The 19,825-nt window shown below is 34.4% G+C and overlaps 2 protein-coding genes across 2 annotated transcripts; both read right to left on the reverse strand.

Annotated features, from left to right (window-relative positions):
* On the reverse strand, positions 1-2,408 carry LOC18438696 (scarecrow-like protein 18). The gene has a single exon (XM_006848881.2). It carries the CDS (start codon positions 2,048-2,050, stop codon positions 287-289), a length of 1,764 nt encoding a protein of 587 aa, XP_006848944.2. The 5' UTR covers positions 2,051-2,408; the 3' UTR covers positions 1-286.
* A 10,128-nt stretch (positions 2,409-12,536) lies between these two features.
* Positions 12,537-14,896, reverse strand: LOC18438697 (cytochrome P450 71AP13). The gene is made up of 2 exons (XM_006848882.4): positions 13,947-14,896; positions 12,537-13,319 (listed from the first exon to the last, which is right to left on the reverse strand). Exons 1-2 carry the CDS (start codon positions 14,820-14,822, stop codon positions 12,699-12,701), a joined length of 1,497 nt encoding a protein of 498 aa, XP_006848945.2. The 5' UTR covers positions 14,823-14,896; the 3' UTR covers positions 12,537-12,698.
* Positions 14,897-19,825: the final 4,929 nt, after the last annotated feature.

Raw genomic sequence — 19,825 nt, forward strand, 5'->3', positions numbered from 1 at the left:
GGACAGAAAAAAAAACAGTTAAACATGTCGAATTTTGCAACACAGAGACTCATATGGCAGTAGTTACAGACTAAAAAGAAAATCTGTCTTGTCATCCTGAACGACAATAAATACAAAATGGGTCTTCTGATTAGATGAAGCAGCCTGAAATGGTTGATTTTTTGGCCCCATTGCTGTTTCAAATTGAGAGCAAATTTACAGCATGCCGCAGAATCAATATCGGGTGGGTTTCCTGAAGTTCAGTAGCCGTGAAGGCTAATTTCGAGAGACAGAGCAAGGACCCTTCCTAAAGGCACCTCCAAGCAGAAACAGAGTGCAATGGTGTGCCCTTCCACCCAACTGTCAAAGCCTTTCCATTCATCTCCAGTGTGCAAGAATCAGCATGCCTATGATTCTTCACTAAAAGACTTGCCTGATACAAGGCATCTTGGCTAAGCTCAACCTCTTCAAAACCCAACCTCTTTAAAAATAGCTTCCACACCTCAACCCCAACATGCGTGATTTTTCTTTCTCCTCCCTCTCTCCCCACCATGCTTCGAATCCCTGTACCCATGCACACTCTCTCTATCACCAATCGATTCGCATCATCGGAGTCAAAGAAGGCATCAAGAGAATCGAAATAAGCACTGTGATAGAACAAAACCTCAGTGAATCTCTTCACGAATGATGGAGAATTGTGCTTCCCTTCCACCTCTGTGATCACCATTACATCCGGACGCAAGCTGCTGATAACTTTGACAAGATTCTCCAAATAGTGGGGCTTAACTAGCACGCTGCTTAGCACCAGAGGTGCATAAACAGCTACCGACTCTCCATCTTCCATTGGAAATCTCTCTCTTATCTCTTCTCCCATGTCAGAGACAACAACCAGATTGAATGCAAAGGGAAGTTTTAGAGTTTGTGCGAAACTGAGAAGCCGGTTACCTGTTTTTTCCATCGTTTCTCTCGAATTTCCCACCATGGTTAGTTTTAGAAGCTGAACAGGGTGACCAAGCCTTGAAGAAAGACTCTGCATTACCATGGTCCAATGCCTCCCTGTTCTCACCTCAAGGTCAATCAAATGAATTCTTGCTGAAAAGGCCATCGCATCAAGTATAGCTTGACTTGCTGTTAATTGAAGTACTTTAAGAAAAGGAACGATCTGGTAAAATGCCCATGTTGCAGGGTGAAAACCCGTCAATACTTTCTTTTCCTCCCCAGTCTCTTGTGTTAAAGTCGGGTTTTTAGATTTTAACCCTGTCTCTTGCTCTAAAATCTCCCAAAGGGCATCGCCAAAATGGAGGACTAGCCTCTGAACTGGGTTTCCAACTGGTGAGGACTCGAAATCGCAGACCATGAGAAGCCTCTTTGCTCTTTCAAACTGCTTGTTTTCGATCTTTTCAGCTGAAGATAAGAGCAAGTGGGTTAGCTCTATGTTCTTGATGTCTTCATTGTTGACGTTTGAGAGCTGGGGATTGAATTGAAGAGAAAGGTCTTCACCATTGTAGAGGTACTGTTCCCCCGCTATCCTAATCACCTCCTCTGTGGAGAGCTTTCTCCCTCTTAGAGTTGGATTTTTGAGTTGAGTAACCTGATTAATTTCAGAGGTATTGCGAAGGCGTTTTGTCAGACTACTGTATGATTTTAGAGTATCTAAAGCAGATAGTGATGTTGGGTACCTCTGTGCTTTCTTATTCTCTGCAATTTCTGGCTGCACATTATCATAGCTCAAAAAAAGTGGATTTCTGTGGAGTCTTGATGCTCCGATTCCTATGCCGCCACCTTCTATTTCAGGTTTTTCAAATCTCATGGTGAAATTAGAGAGATTTTCTGGTTGTTTGATAGTTGAAACTTGAAAGTGGAACAAGAGAACAGGTCTGAGAACCCCAGGAATAGATATGGTTGTGGGTCTAGCTTGAGCTTTGGAGTCATCAAAAGTTGCAGAGGTTCTTGGTACTTGGAAACTTACAAAGATTTGGTTGAATGTGAGAAAACTAGAGAGAGGTGGAGGAATCAATGTGGGAGAGAGAGTGTTTTGAAAGGTTAATTTCCCTATCAATCCATAACACATAGGACACTTCGGTTAATTCCACAACAGCAGAGAACTTATCGATATCAATCTATATTCTGTTCGCATAGTAGAATGATATTTTTCTATCTTTCTTTCCAGCAAAAAGTTAAAATAATTCCTAGGCTCATAAAAAAAAAAGTAAAACCTTTCCTCAAAACTCACGAAAAATTGTACATCCACTCGCAAAACTTTCAAATCAATAATCCTGACCTTGACCAATATAGTTGTCAAGAAACTTAGGATTTTTAAGCGTTAAAATTTGTTTATATTGTGACCCATTATCTAGATCATCTATATTTTTAAGTGTTCACCGTTCTACAAGATTTTTACATTTTTTTTAGCTTCAAATTTCATAATTCATAATGGATGGTAGAATAGAGCCACGGATTTCTCATGACCGAAAGTGTTTTTTGGATGAGGTTTTGAGGAGAGCTTTACTCTTTTTTTTTTTATTCTATAAAGCCTAGGCCGTATAGAAATTGCATCATTTTTTTCATGACAATAAAAACTAGAAATTATAATTTTAGTAATAAAACATTTGGACCATTAGTTTCTATTGTTTTTAGATGGAACACATACTTGCATCTAGCTTTAGGATGGACGTTTTACACTTTATTGACCACATATGTAGTATTGCGATCGGTCCACCCTGCCTGAGACAATTTTCTATAAATTTTTAGATATCACCCTATCGCTCCATGCTTCACTTGAAATAGTATACCAAAAATAGACTCGTCCAAGGTACACAGCCCTTGGCCGAGTCGAATAACTCGGCCAAGTCTAAATAACTCGCCTGAGTTAGTACACCAAAAAAAGTGAAAAAAAAAATCTTAAAAAGGGTTAAAAATCTCTAAATTTTTTTAAAATAATAAAAACCTAAAATGATTAATAGAACCATTAAGATACTAAATAAGATGAAAAAACGCTATAAAAGATGGATTATTGAAAAAATGCATTTATACCTTGAATATTTTAGAAATTTCTTAAAAAGTGAAAACTTTGAAAGCTCCCAAATGATCTTAAAAACTAACAAAATCCTCTAAAACAGTATTTCTAACTATTATGCTAGTAGTTTCTTATTTTTTATATTTTTAAACATAGCTCTATTTTTTAAGTATTTGTTTGAGTTCGGTAAGTTGAACACCTAACTCCCCAAGAACGCACCTTGTCCATAGGGTGAGGCAAAGTTACTCGACTGAGTCTAAGTGGACTTGACTAACTACTGGCCTATTGCTTGAAATTATATACAAAGAAGCAAAATAATACTGAGAGGAACATTTTTGCTATGTGCTTTGAAAGATCGGCAATGTAACACTTTACCTATTACTCTTGATTTAATCACAGAATACCTAAGTTGAAAAAGTTCTAAAGGTAAATTTTTAAATGGGTGATGTTTGCATAAGATTCCAGTCCTAAACGACCAAAGTAACGCGCACTTGCAAATTTGTCATAAGATGTAATTTTTGGTATCAAAAAATTTTAGAATGGCAGGCGAATCTATTTTCATCTCTAATTATAAATTTCAAAATCTAAAATATTTCAAATGAAGTAGATCTATAAATGAGTGAAAATTTGGAATATGGATGTTCTAGATAATGTGATGCAAGATGTACTTTTTTGGAAATTGAAATCTTTTATTTTTTTTCATATCCATACATCTCGATATCGAGCTGATCAAGTAGATGGTTTTACAACATCAAAATTGCCTTTTCTGATTGATTTTTTAGATGCACCTTAATTCTAAGTATCAACCATATATAAACTTTTTTTTTGTTAAATTATTTATTTCTTGCATATATTTAATAAATTTCCTTTATTTGATTCTTCAAATCTATCCTTCCCATCAATACCATTTTTATCAAGTGGTGTGAAAAGAGCAAAGGACCCCTAGTCCCTATTTACTCTTTGGTTAAAATTCAAGACCTATGTGCTTGACTTAATTTGAAGATAAGCTTCGGCCACACCATGCGTGAAGCCAATGATGTCGCCGATGGGCTAGTTAAACATGGTGTTTCTCTTCCCTTTTTGTAAGTTTCTAACGATTTGATCCAACCTTTGTAATCTCATGCTCTTGAAGCATTGCTTTGATATATATTCATAACATTTGTCAAAAAAAAACGAGTTACTTTAATTGTCTTGATTTCCTACCTAGTAATGTTATCATCTGCTAAATTCAAACTCCTCATTGCGAAGACGGTAAAGTGATAAAACTATTATTCTATTAATTTAATAATCTTCATCCTTGATTCATTATATATATATATATATATATATATATATATATATATATAGACCATCATCCAAGCATTCTAGGACAAATAAAATACTAAAAAATAAAAATGAAATAGTGAATTAATTGGGTATAAAATTTCTATTGACTGATATGCTTTGAACCTAGTGACACTTCAGTGTGATCACCATATGATTGATTCACAATGAAAAAGAACAAATGAAAAGAAAAGAATAAAATATAGAATTAGGACCAGGGCCATATTAAAATCATAATGGAAAATCACTAGGTAGTTTGTTAGTTTTGAAAAGGCTCAAAGGTCATTTCTAAAATGGTAGGGGGACATGTGGCATGAAAAAAATTAAGGGGTTTGTCATTGTTTTACCGGAAAATTATCAAACTACTTATAAGAAATGAATAATTTAATATTTTACCAATATTTTTTATTTGATTTCAAAACATATATAAAAAAAATAGATGATTTTGAGTTGGAATAATTGTAAATAGTACAACATTGAATACTTCATTTCTCATGAGTATCTTAATAATTTTTCCTGGTTTATTACGAAGAGAGTGAATTTCCCCCTAAAAGAGAAGAAAGGAAAGAGACGCGTTTTGCATAACTTAGTCACAGCGCTTGAACTTTGGATGCTATGTTACAACTTACCAGAGAAAGAACTCAAAAATTTGAAACATAAAAACCTTAATTAATTATGCATTAGGATATAAATTCTCAACCTGTACAAATTACAAAGCATGTTATATCTTAATTGCCAGGTCATAGTTTAAATATGGAGATTTCAAACTTGGGCCCAGCTTCACCAAAGCTACTACAACCATAGCCCAGAAATTTTTTTTTGAGGATTCCAACATTCTAGACCATTGTATATCCTTTTTCATCACGACAACATGGTTTTGGTGCTCTCAAAAAGGTCTAATTTTTTGATCGATCTAACCTCCACTAAAATAGACAACCATATGTTAAGTTTGGAAAATTTGTGTGTATTTTCATTATCCCAAGATGGTGGATATATACATAACATACTTGATCATAATCCCTTTATTACTGGGATTTTACAAGTAGTATTACCAAGATATGGTTATATATCTTATAACAAGGAAAACTTCCACAAAGGATAACATTGACTTGGTAAGCCAGCTAAAACTCCCCTCGAGTTGGAGTATGAATGGCTAGAACACCCAACTTGAGGATTAGTGATAGAAACTGTTCTTTGCCCAATAAATGGTAGCATCTTGACGGGTAGTTGAAACATAAGATGTTCGTACAATGCCGGATTGAATCTTGTCTCTGATGAAAGTGGCAATCTATTTCAATGTCATTCGTGCATTCATGGAACACTGGGTTCGCATCAATGTAAAGAGTAGCTTGATTGTTACAAGTCAGGATGATTGCTTTTGAATGAAGGACACCCAAGTCACGAAAAAGAAAACAGAGCCATGTAATTTCACAACTTGAAGATGCCATCGCACGTTATTCTGCCTTAGTAGAAAAGCATTAGACGATGCGTTGTTTTTACGTCGTCTAGGATAACGGAGAGTTGCCGAACATGGCAAACTATTCAGAAGTGGACTGAAGTGTATCAGAATAACTTGCCCAGTCAGAGTCACAAAAAACTCTTAGCTGGAAGGTACTAGCGCAAGACATGAATAATCCTTGAACTGGAGAGAGCTTCGGATATCGAACTGGGTGTAGAGATGTTGCAAGATGTGGTTAGCAAGGTTGACTCATATACTGGCTAAGGATGTAGATATGATAAACAATATCGGGCCTTGTGATGGTCAAGTATATAGATCAACCAATAAGTCTTTGATATATAATAGGATAAGATAGAAGATTACCATAAGTGCCATTGAGTTTGTCGTGTTGTTCCATGGGTAGATGATCAGGGATTGTCCTAAAAAGCCTTAGTTCTTCAATAAATATATGCATAGAATACATTACCATAATCCTTTGACTATGAAAATTTTACAACAAGTATTACCAAGATATGATTATGCACATCTTACAAGAAGGAAAACTTCTATAAGGATAATGTTAATTTGGTAAGCCAACTAACATTATATTAAGCCAACTAACATTATATTAAGTGTTAAGATGAAAATCAAATGGAGGATTTTTGGAGCTATAAATTCTTCATTTTTATTTAAGTGTTATTATGGGACCAAATAATAGATTTGCATATGTGTTTGGTCTTCGCTCGTCCAAAATATTGAAAAAATGGTATGTAGTAGAGGGTACAACCATGGTAGTATTGTAATAATTCCCATTAGAATTCAAAAATAAGTTAGGGTCATCTTCATCAGAGCATTTTTTCAACTATTTGGGATTGGCTTATGAAATAAATTAAGTTGAACAAATAATATTAGAAACCTAAAGAGCATTGGCATCTGATTTCTTTTGTAGGCTAATGTCAACATCTTAGGCGCCAAGTGAGCTTACCAAATTTTATCAGTAGTGTCCTTTTATTCCTACATACATTTAAGAGTGTGATGGGCATCCCAGCTTGTTGAGGTGCCAACTTTTTGTCACCCATTTATTCCTAAAACATTATTAAAAGGGTGTGGTTTGTATAGAGCCTAGGCTCTAAACAATCAAATTACAGCCTACCATCAAATAGTGCCGAGATATGTGGTTTCAATATTGAAAATTTTTTTGATAGCCTTAAAATAAATTTTCATATTTATTTATAAAATTTAAAGCTTCAAAATTAGTGTAGATCGAGAGATCTATGAAAGCTTGAAAATCTTGAAATTTGACGGTCCAAAAATGCGCTTCAAAACACACTATTTCTTAAACTTGAAACCCATATTTTTCTTATGTCCATGCATCTTGATGTCGAGATGATCAATTTGATAATATTTGGGCATCAAAACAGCCTCTTCTGGTGAAATTTTTGATGAGGCTCTAATTTGATTGTTTAGAGCCTTGGCTCTATATAAACTTTTCTCTTATTAAAAACTCTTGAAAGACTGCATGCAAAAAATCATATTTTTCTTATATTTTCACGAAAAGGCGAATACTTTGATATGACTATGACACTATTGCTTTACAAGATGATTAGGTATATTGTGCTCCCACATGAGTATACTATGCATCTACTCCCTTATCCAAAACACCTATTTAAAAAGATTTTTTTATCTAAAACTTTAAAAACTATATAAGAATACTTATTTAAAAAACATAAATTTTTATATTTTTGACACTTAGATCTAATTTTTTAAAAATTGGATGGTCTCAATTCAATCTTGGGGCACTAGTTTTTCCCAATACACAAGGTTATGTGTAGGATTTTTTTTTTGAACTGAGATCAGCTTATAGGTTGTAGAGATTTCATCCCTAAAAATTTGAGATCTAAAAAATATCCCTGTGATTTGTCTCAGAGAGTAAATGAATAATATACTCCTGCAAGTGTAGGAAGTCTTTTGGCTTACCTCGTTGGGCGTAGAGGTAAGCGATAGTAGTTTTTTCTGTGATTATTAGCGTGTCGAATCCGGGCTGGAGTATTTTTTTCTCGAAAGCATCGTATCTTTCTCCAATGTCTATCGGTGTTGGTGCAGTTTGCATAAGGCGCCAACCTTAAACAATCAAGAGTAAGAAGAAACTCGGTCAAAGTTTTATTTAGAAGATTTAAGAGTTAATACCTTGAATGCCTACAGGAACGTGCCAATTTTTTGTCACCCACTTATTCCCTAAACATTATTAAAACTCTTGAAATATTACATGCAAAACATCCTACTTTTACTATATTTTCAAGAAAAGGGTAATTCTTTGATATGACTAGTGCCGTTACATGATGATCGCGTATACTGTGCTCCTGCATGAGTATACTGTGCGTCTACTCCCTTGCCTAAAACACCTAGTTAGAAATATTTTTTCTTTCTAAAACTTTGGAAACCATATAAGAATAATTATTTTAAAAACAAATTAATTTTTATATTTTTGACACTTAGATCTATTCTTTCAAAAATTGGATGGTCTCAATTCAATATTGAGGTGCTAGTTTTTCCCAATATGCAGAGGGTATGTGTGGAAATTTTTTTGAATTGATTCTATGGGTTGTAGAGATTATATCCCCAAAATTTGAAATCTAAAAAATATCCGTAGCTTATGATTTGCACGAGAGAGTAAATGGATAATATACTCTCATAGAAGTAGAAAAACTTTTAGCTTACATCATTACCCATAGAGGTAAACGATAGTAATTCTTTATGTGATTATTAGTGTCGCCTCTGGGCGGGAGGTTTGTTTTGTTTTTTTTAGAAAGCATCATATCTTCCTCCAAAGTCTATTGGGATTGGGTGCAGCTTGCATAAGGCGCCAACCTTAACTTTATGAAAGTGGCAATAATTGTGTTTGATAACCTATATGGAACTTTAAGGAACTCTTGAAGGCTTAGAAGTTTAGAAATATGTAGATCTATAAATAATCTAATTGCAACTTTTCATTCATTTTTTTTAAAGGTGTGGTTTCTATAAGGCTGCAATCTTAAACAATCCAATTAAAGCACACTTACAAATTTTATTATAATATTTAATTTTGGTGAATTTTTTTTTTAGGATTATCTGAAAAATCTATTTTCATATCTAATTATAAAATTTTAAACTCCAAAAATGCTAAAATCAAGTAGACCGATAAACATATAAAAATATTAAAAACGGATGGTCTAAATAATATGTTGCAAGATGCATTATTTCTGGGATTGAAAATATTTTTTTTCATATTCATATCTCGATATTTAGATGATCAATTAAAAGGTTTTTCAACATTAAAACAACCTTTTCTGATGAATTAGCAGGTTTTTCAATAATGAATATTTTTTAGACGCAAGTCATCCTCAACATATCAAACAAAATGAACGGTTCAAATCCACTGCATAAAAAGGACAAACTTTATTGTGAAGACCCAATTCTCAAACCTATTCTCCATTTGTAGATTAACAGTTTCAAAATATTTATTAATATGGTGAAGTAAACATTCGAATTGCTTATGTGGTAAGGCCAAGTAAATATTCCACTTGCTTATGTGGTTACGCATTTAAGCTTTCAAGCATATAATATAGAGTTTGAGACAGAGTACGTACATTCAAACATACAAGGGAAAAGTTTATATAAGGTTGCAACCTTAAAATGTGGAATTACATATGTATTTCAAAAATCCATCGGAGAATGTTGTTTTAATGTTGAAAAACCATCTAATTGATCATTTTGACATCGAGATATATGAATATGAAAAAAACAAAGATTTTGAGTCTTAGAAATAGTGCATCTTGCAACACATTATCTAGACCGTCTATTTTCAAGATTTTCATATGCAAATATTTCTACTTGATTTTAACCATTTTTGGATTTTTTAAATTTTATAATTAAATATAAAAATAGATTTTCAGATAATCCTAAAAGTATTTACATCAACATTACATGTTATAATAAAATTTGGAGGTGCACCTTAATTGGATTGTTTAAAGTTGCAACTTTATAGAAACCACACCCATAACATCATAGACAGAGCAACAAAATAAATAGAGATAGAGAAAGAATACAAACATTCAAATATGAATGAATATCTAAAAAAAACTCAAGGGCTTTTCCATTGATGTAGATGAATATTAGGGAAGATTTATGATTTAATTAAAAAAAAAAATCAGCTTCTTGAACGAAAAGCAAGAAATCATGGATTACAAATGTCAAAAATTGAGAAAAAACAAACACTAAATATTTGCAGTGGAGTCTGGAATGAGTAGAGTACTCGAACAAAGCAACCCTTACGAGTCCACCAAACCAAGGAACATGGACACTGAGACCTCAGAAACAATTGTTCTCGAATTGGTGCACTCAATGAACATGGACACTGAGACAAATGTTCTCAAATTGGTCCACTCAATGGTTCGAAATATCACAATGTGACAAAAAAATTAATTCAAGAGGATCCCATGATTTCAATTAGGAATTCGTTGGGTCCGTTAGGGATTGTACCCAACAGTTTAAAATTTTCCTCATCTTATCATTCAATAATTGATAATGAGATCTTGTTAAATAGTTACTACTAGCGACTACACCTAATATTTTGAATTTTTTTCCATCTTATCATTCAATAATTCATACTGATAATTTAAAAAAGACTTTCCTAATACCTAAATCTTATTTAATAGATGAAAATAGAAAGATTTTACATTCACACATAAAAAGGAAAACCTCACAAATTCAATTGCATATCAAAATCAATCAGAGCACACTCTAGCACGTCGTATGCCTTAGGGAAGGCATACGGCTGGGCCCATCGCACATTAACAAAACGAAAAATAGAAGGTTAATAAAAATAAAAAATGGGAACTAGACGATTCAACCCGTCCAAATCGCTCAAATCTCTGATGAAAAATGTTGGATGCATAATAACTGGGCTAATCTTGGTTCTCATTGGAAACCGGCCCAATCATCACTATTTCCATACCTAGATCGAGAGATTTCGATCTCAACCAGTGGTCTATCAAACATTAACCAAACCTATCTCCTTGTTACACAAATAATCGTTAATCATGTGTTGTTGCTGCAGCTTTTACCCTCGAACTTCGGTTTACTGATCCTCGAACTTCGGCTTATTAAATTTCTGTCATTAGAAATATAAAATATATATTTGTGCAAGCTTTATATTTTTTTCCTAACGCATTAAACATATATACTTCCCCATATGCAACCATCCAATCTGAATGGATGGCTAAGATGACCTAAATCACAATGTCATGTCTCTACACGATTTTATTTTTCATTTTTCTACAAAATATTTTGACACCAAATTTTAGACGTCCATTCCTCTCTTAAACTAAAAAATATAAAATATTATTCTCAATAAAATAAAATGACCAAAATACCTCTAAAAGTTTTAAGGGGTGTGTTTTGATCATTATATTTTATCGAAAAATTCTTTTTAATATTTGTTTTAGGTGCCCCCATTGAGATGATGCGACATACCAATTGTCATATTCATAATCTGAGGCTTTGGATGTAGATCAAATGGTCAGTAGCTCACTTGATCTAAATTGAACGGCTGGATGGGAGAGAAGTATATATCTTTTATACAGTAGTAGCTCACTTTATCTAAATTGATTCATTCTGAAGAGCAAATTGACATTTCATCGGGGAGTCTTATTTCTTCAATTTAAACCAAATTTCAGGAAATGTCAAATCCACCCAAACAGGAGCAAGTGAGATTTCCTTGAAATCAAAAATTAAATGTACAGACGTTAATTTTATGGAAGCGGTTTGTATAGAGTTGAGGCTCTAAACAATCAAAATAAAGTGCATCTTCAAATAATGTTGTGAAATGCGGTTTCAATACTAGAAATATCTATACAAAATTTAAAGCTAAAAGAAGGTAGTGTAAATCGATCACATCTATGAAAACTTGAAAATCTTGAAAATTGACAGTCCAAAAATGTGTTACAAATGCACTATTTCTAAAACTTAAAACCTATTTTTTTCTCATGTCCAAGCGTTTGGATGTCAAGATGATCAATTTGAGGATATTTGAGCATCAAAACAATCTCCTCTCGTCAAAATTTTTAGATGGACTCTAATTTGATTTTTTAGAGCCTCGGCTCTATATAAACTTTTTTCTAATGTTATTATTATTATTATTAATATTTTATATTATATTATCATATCATAATTATAATTAGCCGATCACAATTAAATGGGATAGGACTTTGATGAAGATGATGATGATGATGATGATAAGTATTATAATTATGATTTTATATTAAACAATTGTATTATAAAAAGATAATTATAATATAGTAATAGTATTACAATATATAATAATATTATTGCTATTATATTATCTTAATATTTATATTATGATATTATATTATACAATTATATTAATGATTAACATTGTATTGTTATAATATGATTATAATAATAAAATTATATTTTATTATTATTTAATTAATATAATTAAGATGTTAATGTTTGAATGTACATGTTTTCGATGGAATGTTGGAATAAAGGTATGTCACCTTCGCCACAATGGATATTATACTTGAACTTGACAAAAAAAAAAAAACTTCAAACACTAAAAAGAAGGACCTAAATGATTTTTAATTACAACAATCGCAACATTGAGAATGGTTGTTTTTTTTTAAATAATGATAAATAAAAGCCCTGAAGATTCATCTGCCACGCAATCCAAACAATAAAGATGCATCTTCCAGGTCTCTGCGAGATGCTATCCAAACATCATATACCAATCTTCTAAGAAATGTCAATACGAGGAGATACCGATTCCAGGATACACTTTTCCCCAAGAGTCCTATTTCCAGGACCAAACGGGTCGTAAGGGAAAATTAGCATTACTATATAATTGGAAAAGAAAACAAAATTTTTTACCAATCACACATTTCATCATGAAGTGCTTGGTGGAGTAGCCACTAGTAGCAAAGGGGTTTTCTTTTTCACAGTGAGCCCTGAATCCTCTGTCATGTCTAGGTCCTCATGATTCATTCCATCAGGCATTGCCCAATCAAAACAAAGCAAGAGATTGGCCAATGCGAGCTCGATGACACTTACAGCAAAGGAAATTCCAGGGCATCCCCTTCGGCCTGCACCAAATGGTATCAGCGCAAAATCATGGCCCTTGTAATCAATATTACTACCCGTAAACCTATCGGGTCTAAACTCGTCTGGGTCTACCCATGAGTCCGGGTGCCTCCCAATTGCCCAAGCATTCACCAAAACTCTGGTCTTTGAAGGGACAAAGTAGCCTTCTATGTCGCAATCCTCGATCGATTCACGAGGAATCAACAATGGAGCTGGAGGGTGCAATCGCAAGATCTCCTTCACCACTACTTTCAGGTAATGGAGCTGTTGCAATTCTGTCTCTTTTATCATGCTTTTGTTATTGCTTTTAGCTATCCCTCGTACTTCGTCTTGGGCTTTTTTCATTGCTGATTGGTTCTTTATCAACTCAGACATTCCCCACTCTAGTACGTCCGCAGTGGTACTTGTCCCAGCTGCAAACATGTCCTGCAAACATTTGCAATTCAGTGTGCTGCTTATCGTGCGCAATTATTAGCCGTTTTTCACTAATACGGTATTTACTAATAAACAATGACGACGAATATGGCAGCCATTAAAGGTGCTTGCTTGCTGATGAATTGGATGACTCAAAATAGAAAACGTGTGGTAACATAACATGCTTTTCTAGTCACTGTTAGAAGTATAAAACGGGATAATACAGAGCTGTGGAGAGTGGAAATTAAAAACCCGACTTTGGCTGAAATCGATGCAAGTCAATTATAAATGGAAAATATTGTTATTTCTTCTTAGTTGAGAAGTCGAGTTGAAACTTGCAGATGAACAACCAAATATATTTATATGGGTGAATAATTTAAAAATATTCATTATCCCTTCTTTCTTATTTGTACCAAATTTCAATTTTAAAACCACTTGCAGAAAATTGAATAAAAAATCAAATTCCAAGAAGCAGTGCTGCAATTTTATTGCTTCATTTTTATCAGCAACACTTTGAAAAACTTTACTAGGAGATAAATGAAGCATAATTGGAGTAGAGAAAAGTTCAAATAGCAGAGAGGGAAAGGGACGAATCGTGAAATGCAGTAAACAGTGAAGTATGTTCAATTTGTTACCTACCAGAACAACAGATTTGATGTTATCTCTAGAGAGGGTGAAATCAGGGGTGCCCTCTTTTTGGAGCTCTAGCAGTACATCCACTAAGTCCTTCTTCTCCTTCTTATGAGTAGGAAGAAGGTGCTCATCGATTACTCTCTCAAGGAAAGAATCCCATTGCCTCAAGTTTTTCTCCAACCTCCTTTGAAACCCTGTCAAATATTTCACCCACTCCAATGATGGAAAGAAGTCCCCCACAAAGAAGCCACTAATCAATGGCTGGGAAGAATCCAATATCTCCTTCAACTCGGGCTCGTCCTCCCAATAACTCTTCCCAAGTGCCACTCTGCAGACCACATTGCTAGCGAGAGAATGAAACGCATCTCTCAAATTGACAGGAGCTTTAGCTTCGGAGGATACAAAGATCGAGTCGACGAGGGAACCCACTTCCTCTTTTCGCACAAACCCGAACGACTGGACCCTCTTTGAGCTGAGGAGCTCCAGGATGCAAATCTTCCTTATGTGGCGCCAATATGGTCCATATGGTGCAAAGGCCACATCTGTGCTGTTGTAGGTGAGGTGGTTGGTGGCCGCACGGATAGGCCTGCTACACAAGGCATGGTCAAGGGTCCTCATGGCCAGCTCGGCCATCTTAGGAGAGGAGACTACCAAAGTGCGGACTCGGCCCAATTTAAGGTGCATGAGGGGTCCATAGATCTTGGCAAGGTGGGCTAGGGAGCGGTGCGGCAAGGAACTTAGTTGGTGGAGGTTACCGATGATGGGGAGACCTGAAGGACCAGGTGGTCGCGTCGTTTTGCTGCCTGACTTGTTGGAATGGTGGAGATAGAGGAGTAAGAGGAGTAGAAAGGAGAGGAGACCGGTAATCAAAGTAGTGAACATAGGTTGATGGCCATGAGTGGGATGGAAAGAGGAGAGATTTAGCTTAGTCGATTGTGGTTTCGCAGCAGGGTTCATTGAAGCCTGATTAGTGGGATGTCTGGTAGAAGAGTGGAGGAAGTGGGGCTTAGACTTCCATTGCAATTCCCAGTGACAGCATAAGCACCCGTCTTATTTCTCACTTGTAGAATGTGGTGGTTTCATGGTTGCTTATTGTGAGAGGAAGGGACTCGTTCCCAGCCATTGAAGATGAGGGAGCCACATAAACCCTAATAATTCAAAGTGTGCGGCTACCGACTCTTGTCCCATTCTGGAAAGCCAATTAGGACAAGGACGATTACAAAAGTGTGAGGCTAAAACTAGTTTCCACATTGGCGGCTCAATCAAGGAAAATAATCATACCGGCAATGAAAAAAATGCGGCATTATCCCTTCGTCTTACAATTTTCCTGATTCCAGTCTTTTTATTTCAATTTTTTACTCCAGTTTCCATTGCAAACATTTAACTAGTTTTATTTAATTTTTTTAAGGGACTTTATGTACGGACAATGCTAAACATTAGTGTTTTTTTTGAGTGAGTTTTGAAATATTACTATTATAGAGATTTTATGGGTAGTTTTGGAGTATGAATAATATGTGAGAGTAATTTAAGTATAATATTGTGAATTGTTAATTATCTATGCAAAGTAGTGCGAGTGTTCTAGTGAATTCGTCACAATATTTTTTAGTTTAAGTAAAGACATGAAACTCACTAGAATATGTTAGATTTGGTCTAAAAATTACACCATGATAGAGATTACAACTTAATGATAGAAACACACAAAGAGAGAATGTAAAAAAAGAAAATCAAAGCTCACCCTAATATTACAGCAAAATGCAAAAGTGAAATTAGATAAAACATGAGCTCCCAATTGGAATGACCAACCCCTTCTATGCCACTCGTCCTTCGAATTTTTATTATATATTAAAAGCTAACCCATTTCCCGTGGTACAATCCACTAAGTTCTTAAGCATACTCCAATTCTCGATCTTAGAAACTCCTATCATTGACTCTTTCTTATCCTTTTCAAGACTTTAGAAACCCACTATTACACCATTTTAAGTTTATGGAAACGAGTTGTCTATATTAGATTTGTGGGTCCCATTTTGGGCCCTACATTATTATCCCTGGGGCCAAATTTGCCCTTAAATTTTATATATTGCACCGAAAGGGTTTTTACGTAGACTTAGGTTCGTGAGGAGCTCCAGAAGCTTTCAATTCCCATTGCAATTTGCCTCAATCCTCTATGAGGGATCGAAAGCTCTTGAATTGGGCCTTAAAGTATACGTAAAATAATCTAATAGTAAAACATATATAAAATTGAAAATATCAACACCTCATAGTAAAACATATATAAAATTGAAAATATCAACACCTAATAGTAAAACATATATAAAATTGAAAATATCAACACCTCAGGGCATATAAGGCCCGTAAATCTGACCGTGACGGGGGATTGTCCATCTTCTGCGCCTCTTCAAGCTGGGGCTTCAAGTGAGAGTAGGAGCTAGCAGCTACTCATTCGCTTTTTAAAAAGAAAAAAAGTTTATATAAGGATGTAACCTTATAATGTAGAACTACAGATGCCCCTCAATAGTTCATCGGAAAAGATAGTTTTAATATTGAAAAACCCTTTGATTGATCATCTCGACATCTAGATGTATGAATATGAAAAATAAAAAGATTTTAAGTCTCATAAATAGTGTATTTTACAACATATTATCTACCCCGTCTATTTTCAAGATTTTCATATGTTTATAGATCTACTTGATTTTAACCATTTTTGAAATTTAAAATTTTATAATTAGATATAAAAATAGATTTTGAGATAACCCTAAGAACTTTTTACATCAAAATTATATACCATGATAAAATTTGAAAATGCACCTTACCTCTACCCCTACGGATGCATCCGTATGCCAAGTGCACTCTTTTAAAAATACCGGCGCACACGCAGCATAAGGGTACCACTATTTGAGGCTTATCTTCTTCATTGAGCGTGTAAGAAATTGATATTACGGATTTCTTTGTCTCGCTCTCCACTTTCTTACTAACACGAGTAAAGTATAGGTATTCAAAACCAGTGTTTAAAAGATCTGCCGATTTTTAAAAACTTGGCTAACTAGTTTGAGAATGGTCAATGGCCGATCCCGATCTGGCCTGATTCCAATAATCATGTATGGAGGAATTTTTTTCAGTGCATTAATCGGACGACTAATCGGCACTAATTGGTTGATTACTGCAACAATCGGTTGATTAGTGCACTAATCAGTGATTTGTTCTAAAAATCGGCCAATAAGTGCGCTGTAACAATGCAGAGTCTGCAAAGTTGTCCTTACAACCTTTTTTTATATATTTCTCTCTTTTGTTTTCTTTTTTCCTATTCTTCTATGGACACAGTTCTATACTGCCAACTCGCATATTGTAGAAATGTGGGCTTGGCAATAAATATATATTCTAAATATAATTTGATCCTATTTTTTTATGGAGATCATGAATATAAACAAATAACAACTTGGAAACTCGAAATAATAATTATATTAAGAAAACATTTGAACCGTTAGTTACACTTGTTTTTAGATGGACTAGCTATTTGCATCCATCTTTACCTCTGGACCGCATAGTGTAGAAATGTGGTCCACCCCACATGAAACAATTTTACTTCTTCTATTTCTCTATTTAAAACTTTATATATTATTACAAATTTTATTTGCTAATTGTAGCGTTTGTCGGGTTGGGCAAGTAGACACAGACGCACCAGAGTTGGTTAGGCCCGACAAGGTGCCAAGCCTGTAGCTCCCTCAACTTGAGGTTAAAATTTACACGTTGTTCATTTGATTTGATCTTCAATCTAATACGTACACCACCATTCCCCAAGGGGCACATAGACATACACATAGACACAAATATGAGAGAGAGAGAGATGGAAATTTATCAAAATTGTCACTAAGAGACGAACAATTATATATAATTTTATTATTATATGATATATTATATATTTATATTTATTTTATTAATATAATTTATATTATATAATACATAATCATATATATTACATAATGTCTATTTATTATATATTGATCACTGAAAAGTAATCCTTCAAGCGCTTAATCATTTTCTCTTAAACCCGATTATGCTTATAATATTTTTTTTTTCTTTTTTATGTGACAATATAAAAAATAATACATATAAATTTTAAACATTTTTTTTGGGATTTTGTAAGTTTTTTGGGATTTTTATCAAATTTACATTTTTTTCAAAAAAAATAGAAGCACTAATCGGCCGATCTAGTCAGAATCGGTTGAACTAATCATATCACGCCAGGACAGACTAGTTGGCCCGTTCCGTTGCTTTGAACACTCTTCAAAAAAAAAGGATCAGTCTAAATGTCCCTCCAACCCTCTCTCTTCGAGGTTTAAATAAATGTCTCCAAGATAATAAGGATGAAGAAATATGAAGTCTTTCTAGGAAACCGCCTCTCTCTCCTGAGTTGGTTTGATAATTTATTTGAATTCAAAAATATCTTCAAGAGTTTTTATGATATTTTGAGCTCAAAATATCCTTATATATGAATTTAAGCTTGAAACTACCAAGATTTGGTGCCATATTGCATGAGAGATTCAAGGGAACGCAGTTATTAAAATCCTTCGCCGATCAAGCCAACAGACTCTTCCAACATGTATGAGTGTAATCAATGCCATTCTATGATAAAAACTCTTTCCTATTTGAAATTTTTGTGAACGTGGATCTAAAGACAAAAACAATGGGCCAAATTGTTAGGGATTGATCGGTAAAAAATCAGCAAGTGTTTATAACATGCACAGCTATTGTGCATTCATATCAATATAAACAATCAATGGAAACTACACAATATCAAAGCAAGAATATAGAATAAAAAAAACCAGCAACATACATTTATAGCGAACAATAATTGAACGTGGTTTGGTCACAAATTGTGACCTACATCTATAAGAGAATGGTGTGAGACTTTACTTACTGAATTGAGAAGATTACAAGGTAAGCCCAAACAGAGCCCAAAACCATAGCATTTCTAACAGTCATTTTTCACTCTAAACAGAGTGAGAAATGAGTTCAAAACATCAATTTCCAACAGTCATTTTTCACTCTAAAATAAGCCCAAAACCAGAGCATCAAGAACACCAACAAATGAGTTATCTTTGACACTTTCTCTCACTAAAAGAGGCACACAACAAACCCACAATGGGCTCAAGTTTTTTCTCACTTTCTCTCTCTAAAACAGAGCATACATTAGCCCTCAAGAGAAAACCCAATTGCAGTCCAATTTCTCTATCTTGTTCCTACTCTTTCTCTCTCTAAACAAAATGGTTTTTAATCTCTTTACTTTCTAAAGTTCCTACAACATCACAACCATTGGACAAAATGAAAGAGAGAAAAGTCAAATAAAACACCTACATGTGCGATTTATTTTTATATCTGTAACAGTATTTTACTTGAAGACAAATCACTAAGCCTCTAAACCAACCACCAATGCACCATCTCCATCATCTCGAGGTTACATTTCTTCCAACTATGAAAGTCTTTTACACATCGTATTCTTTTTAGTTGAGACAACAGTTTTCAACATATCAGCAAGGTTCTTCTCAGTGGGAATCTTGTCTACCAGCAAATCTCTACGCTCGAGGGCCAACCGAATAAAATGGTATCTGACTTCTATATGCTTTATCTTAGTGTGATAAGCTGCATTCTTAGTCAGATGAATAACACTCTGGTTATCACAATGCACAATGTATTTATCTTGTTTCAACCCAAACTGGTCAAGTAACCTCTTCAACGAAATCATTTCCTTCGCTACCTCAGTAAATGTCCCATACTCAGCTTCAGTTGATGACAAGGCAACAATTTCTTGCAACTTCGACATCCAGCTGACTGCACACTACCAGCATTGAAATTGTATACAGTGGCAAACCTTCTAGTATCACTGCATC

The sequence above is a fragment of the Amborella trichopoda genome, chromosome 6 (genome assembly GCF_054954075.1).
Source record: "Amborella trichopoda isolate Santa Cruz 75 chromosome 6, AtrichopodaSantaCruz75HAP2 v2.0, whole genome shotgun sequence".
In the NCBI taxonomy this organism is placed as follows: domain Eukaryota; kingdom Viridiplantae; phylum Streptophyta; class Magnoliopsida; order Amborellales; family Amborellaceae; genus Amborella; species Amborella trichopoda.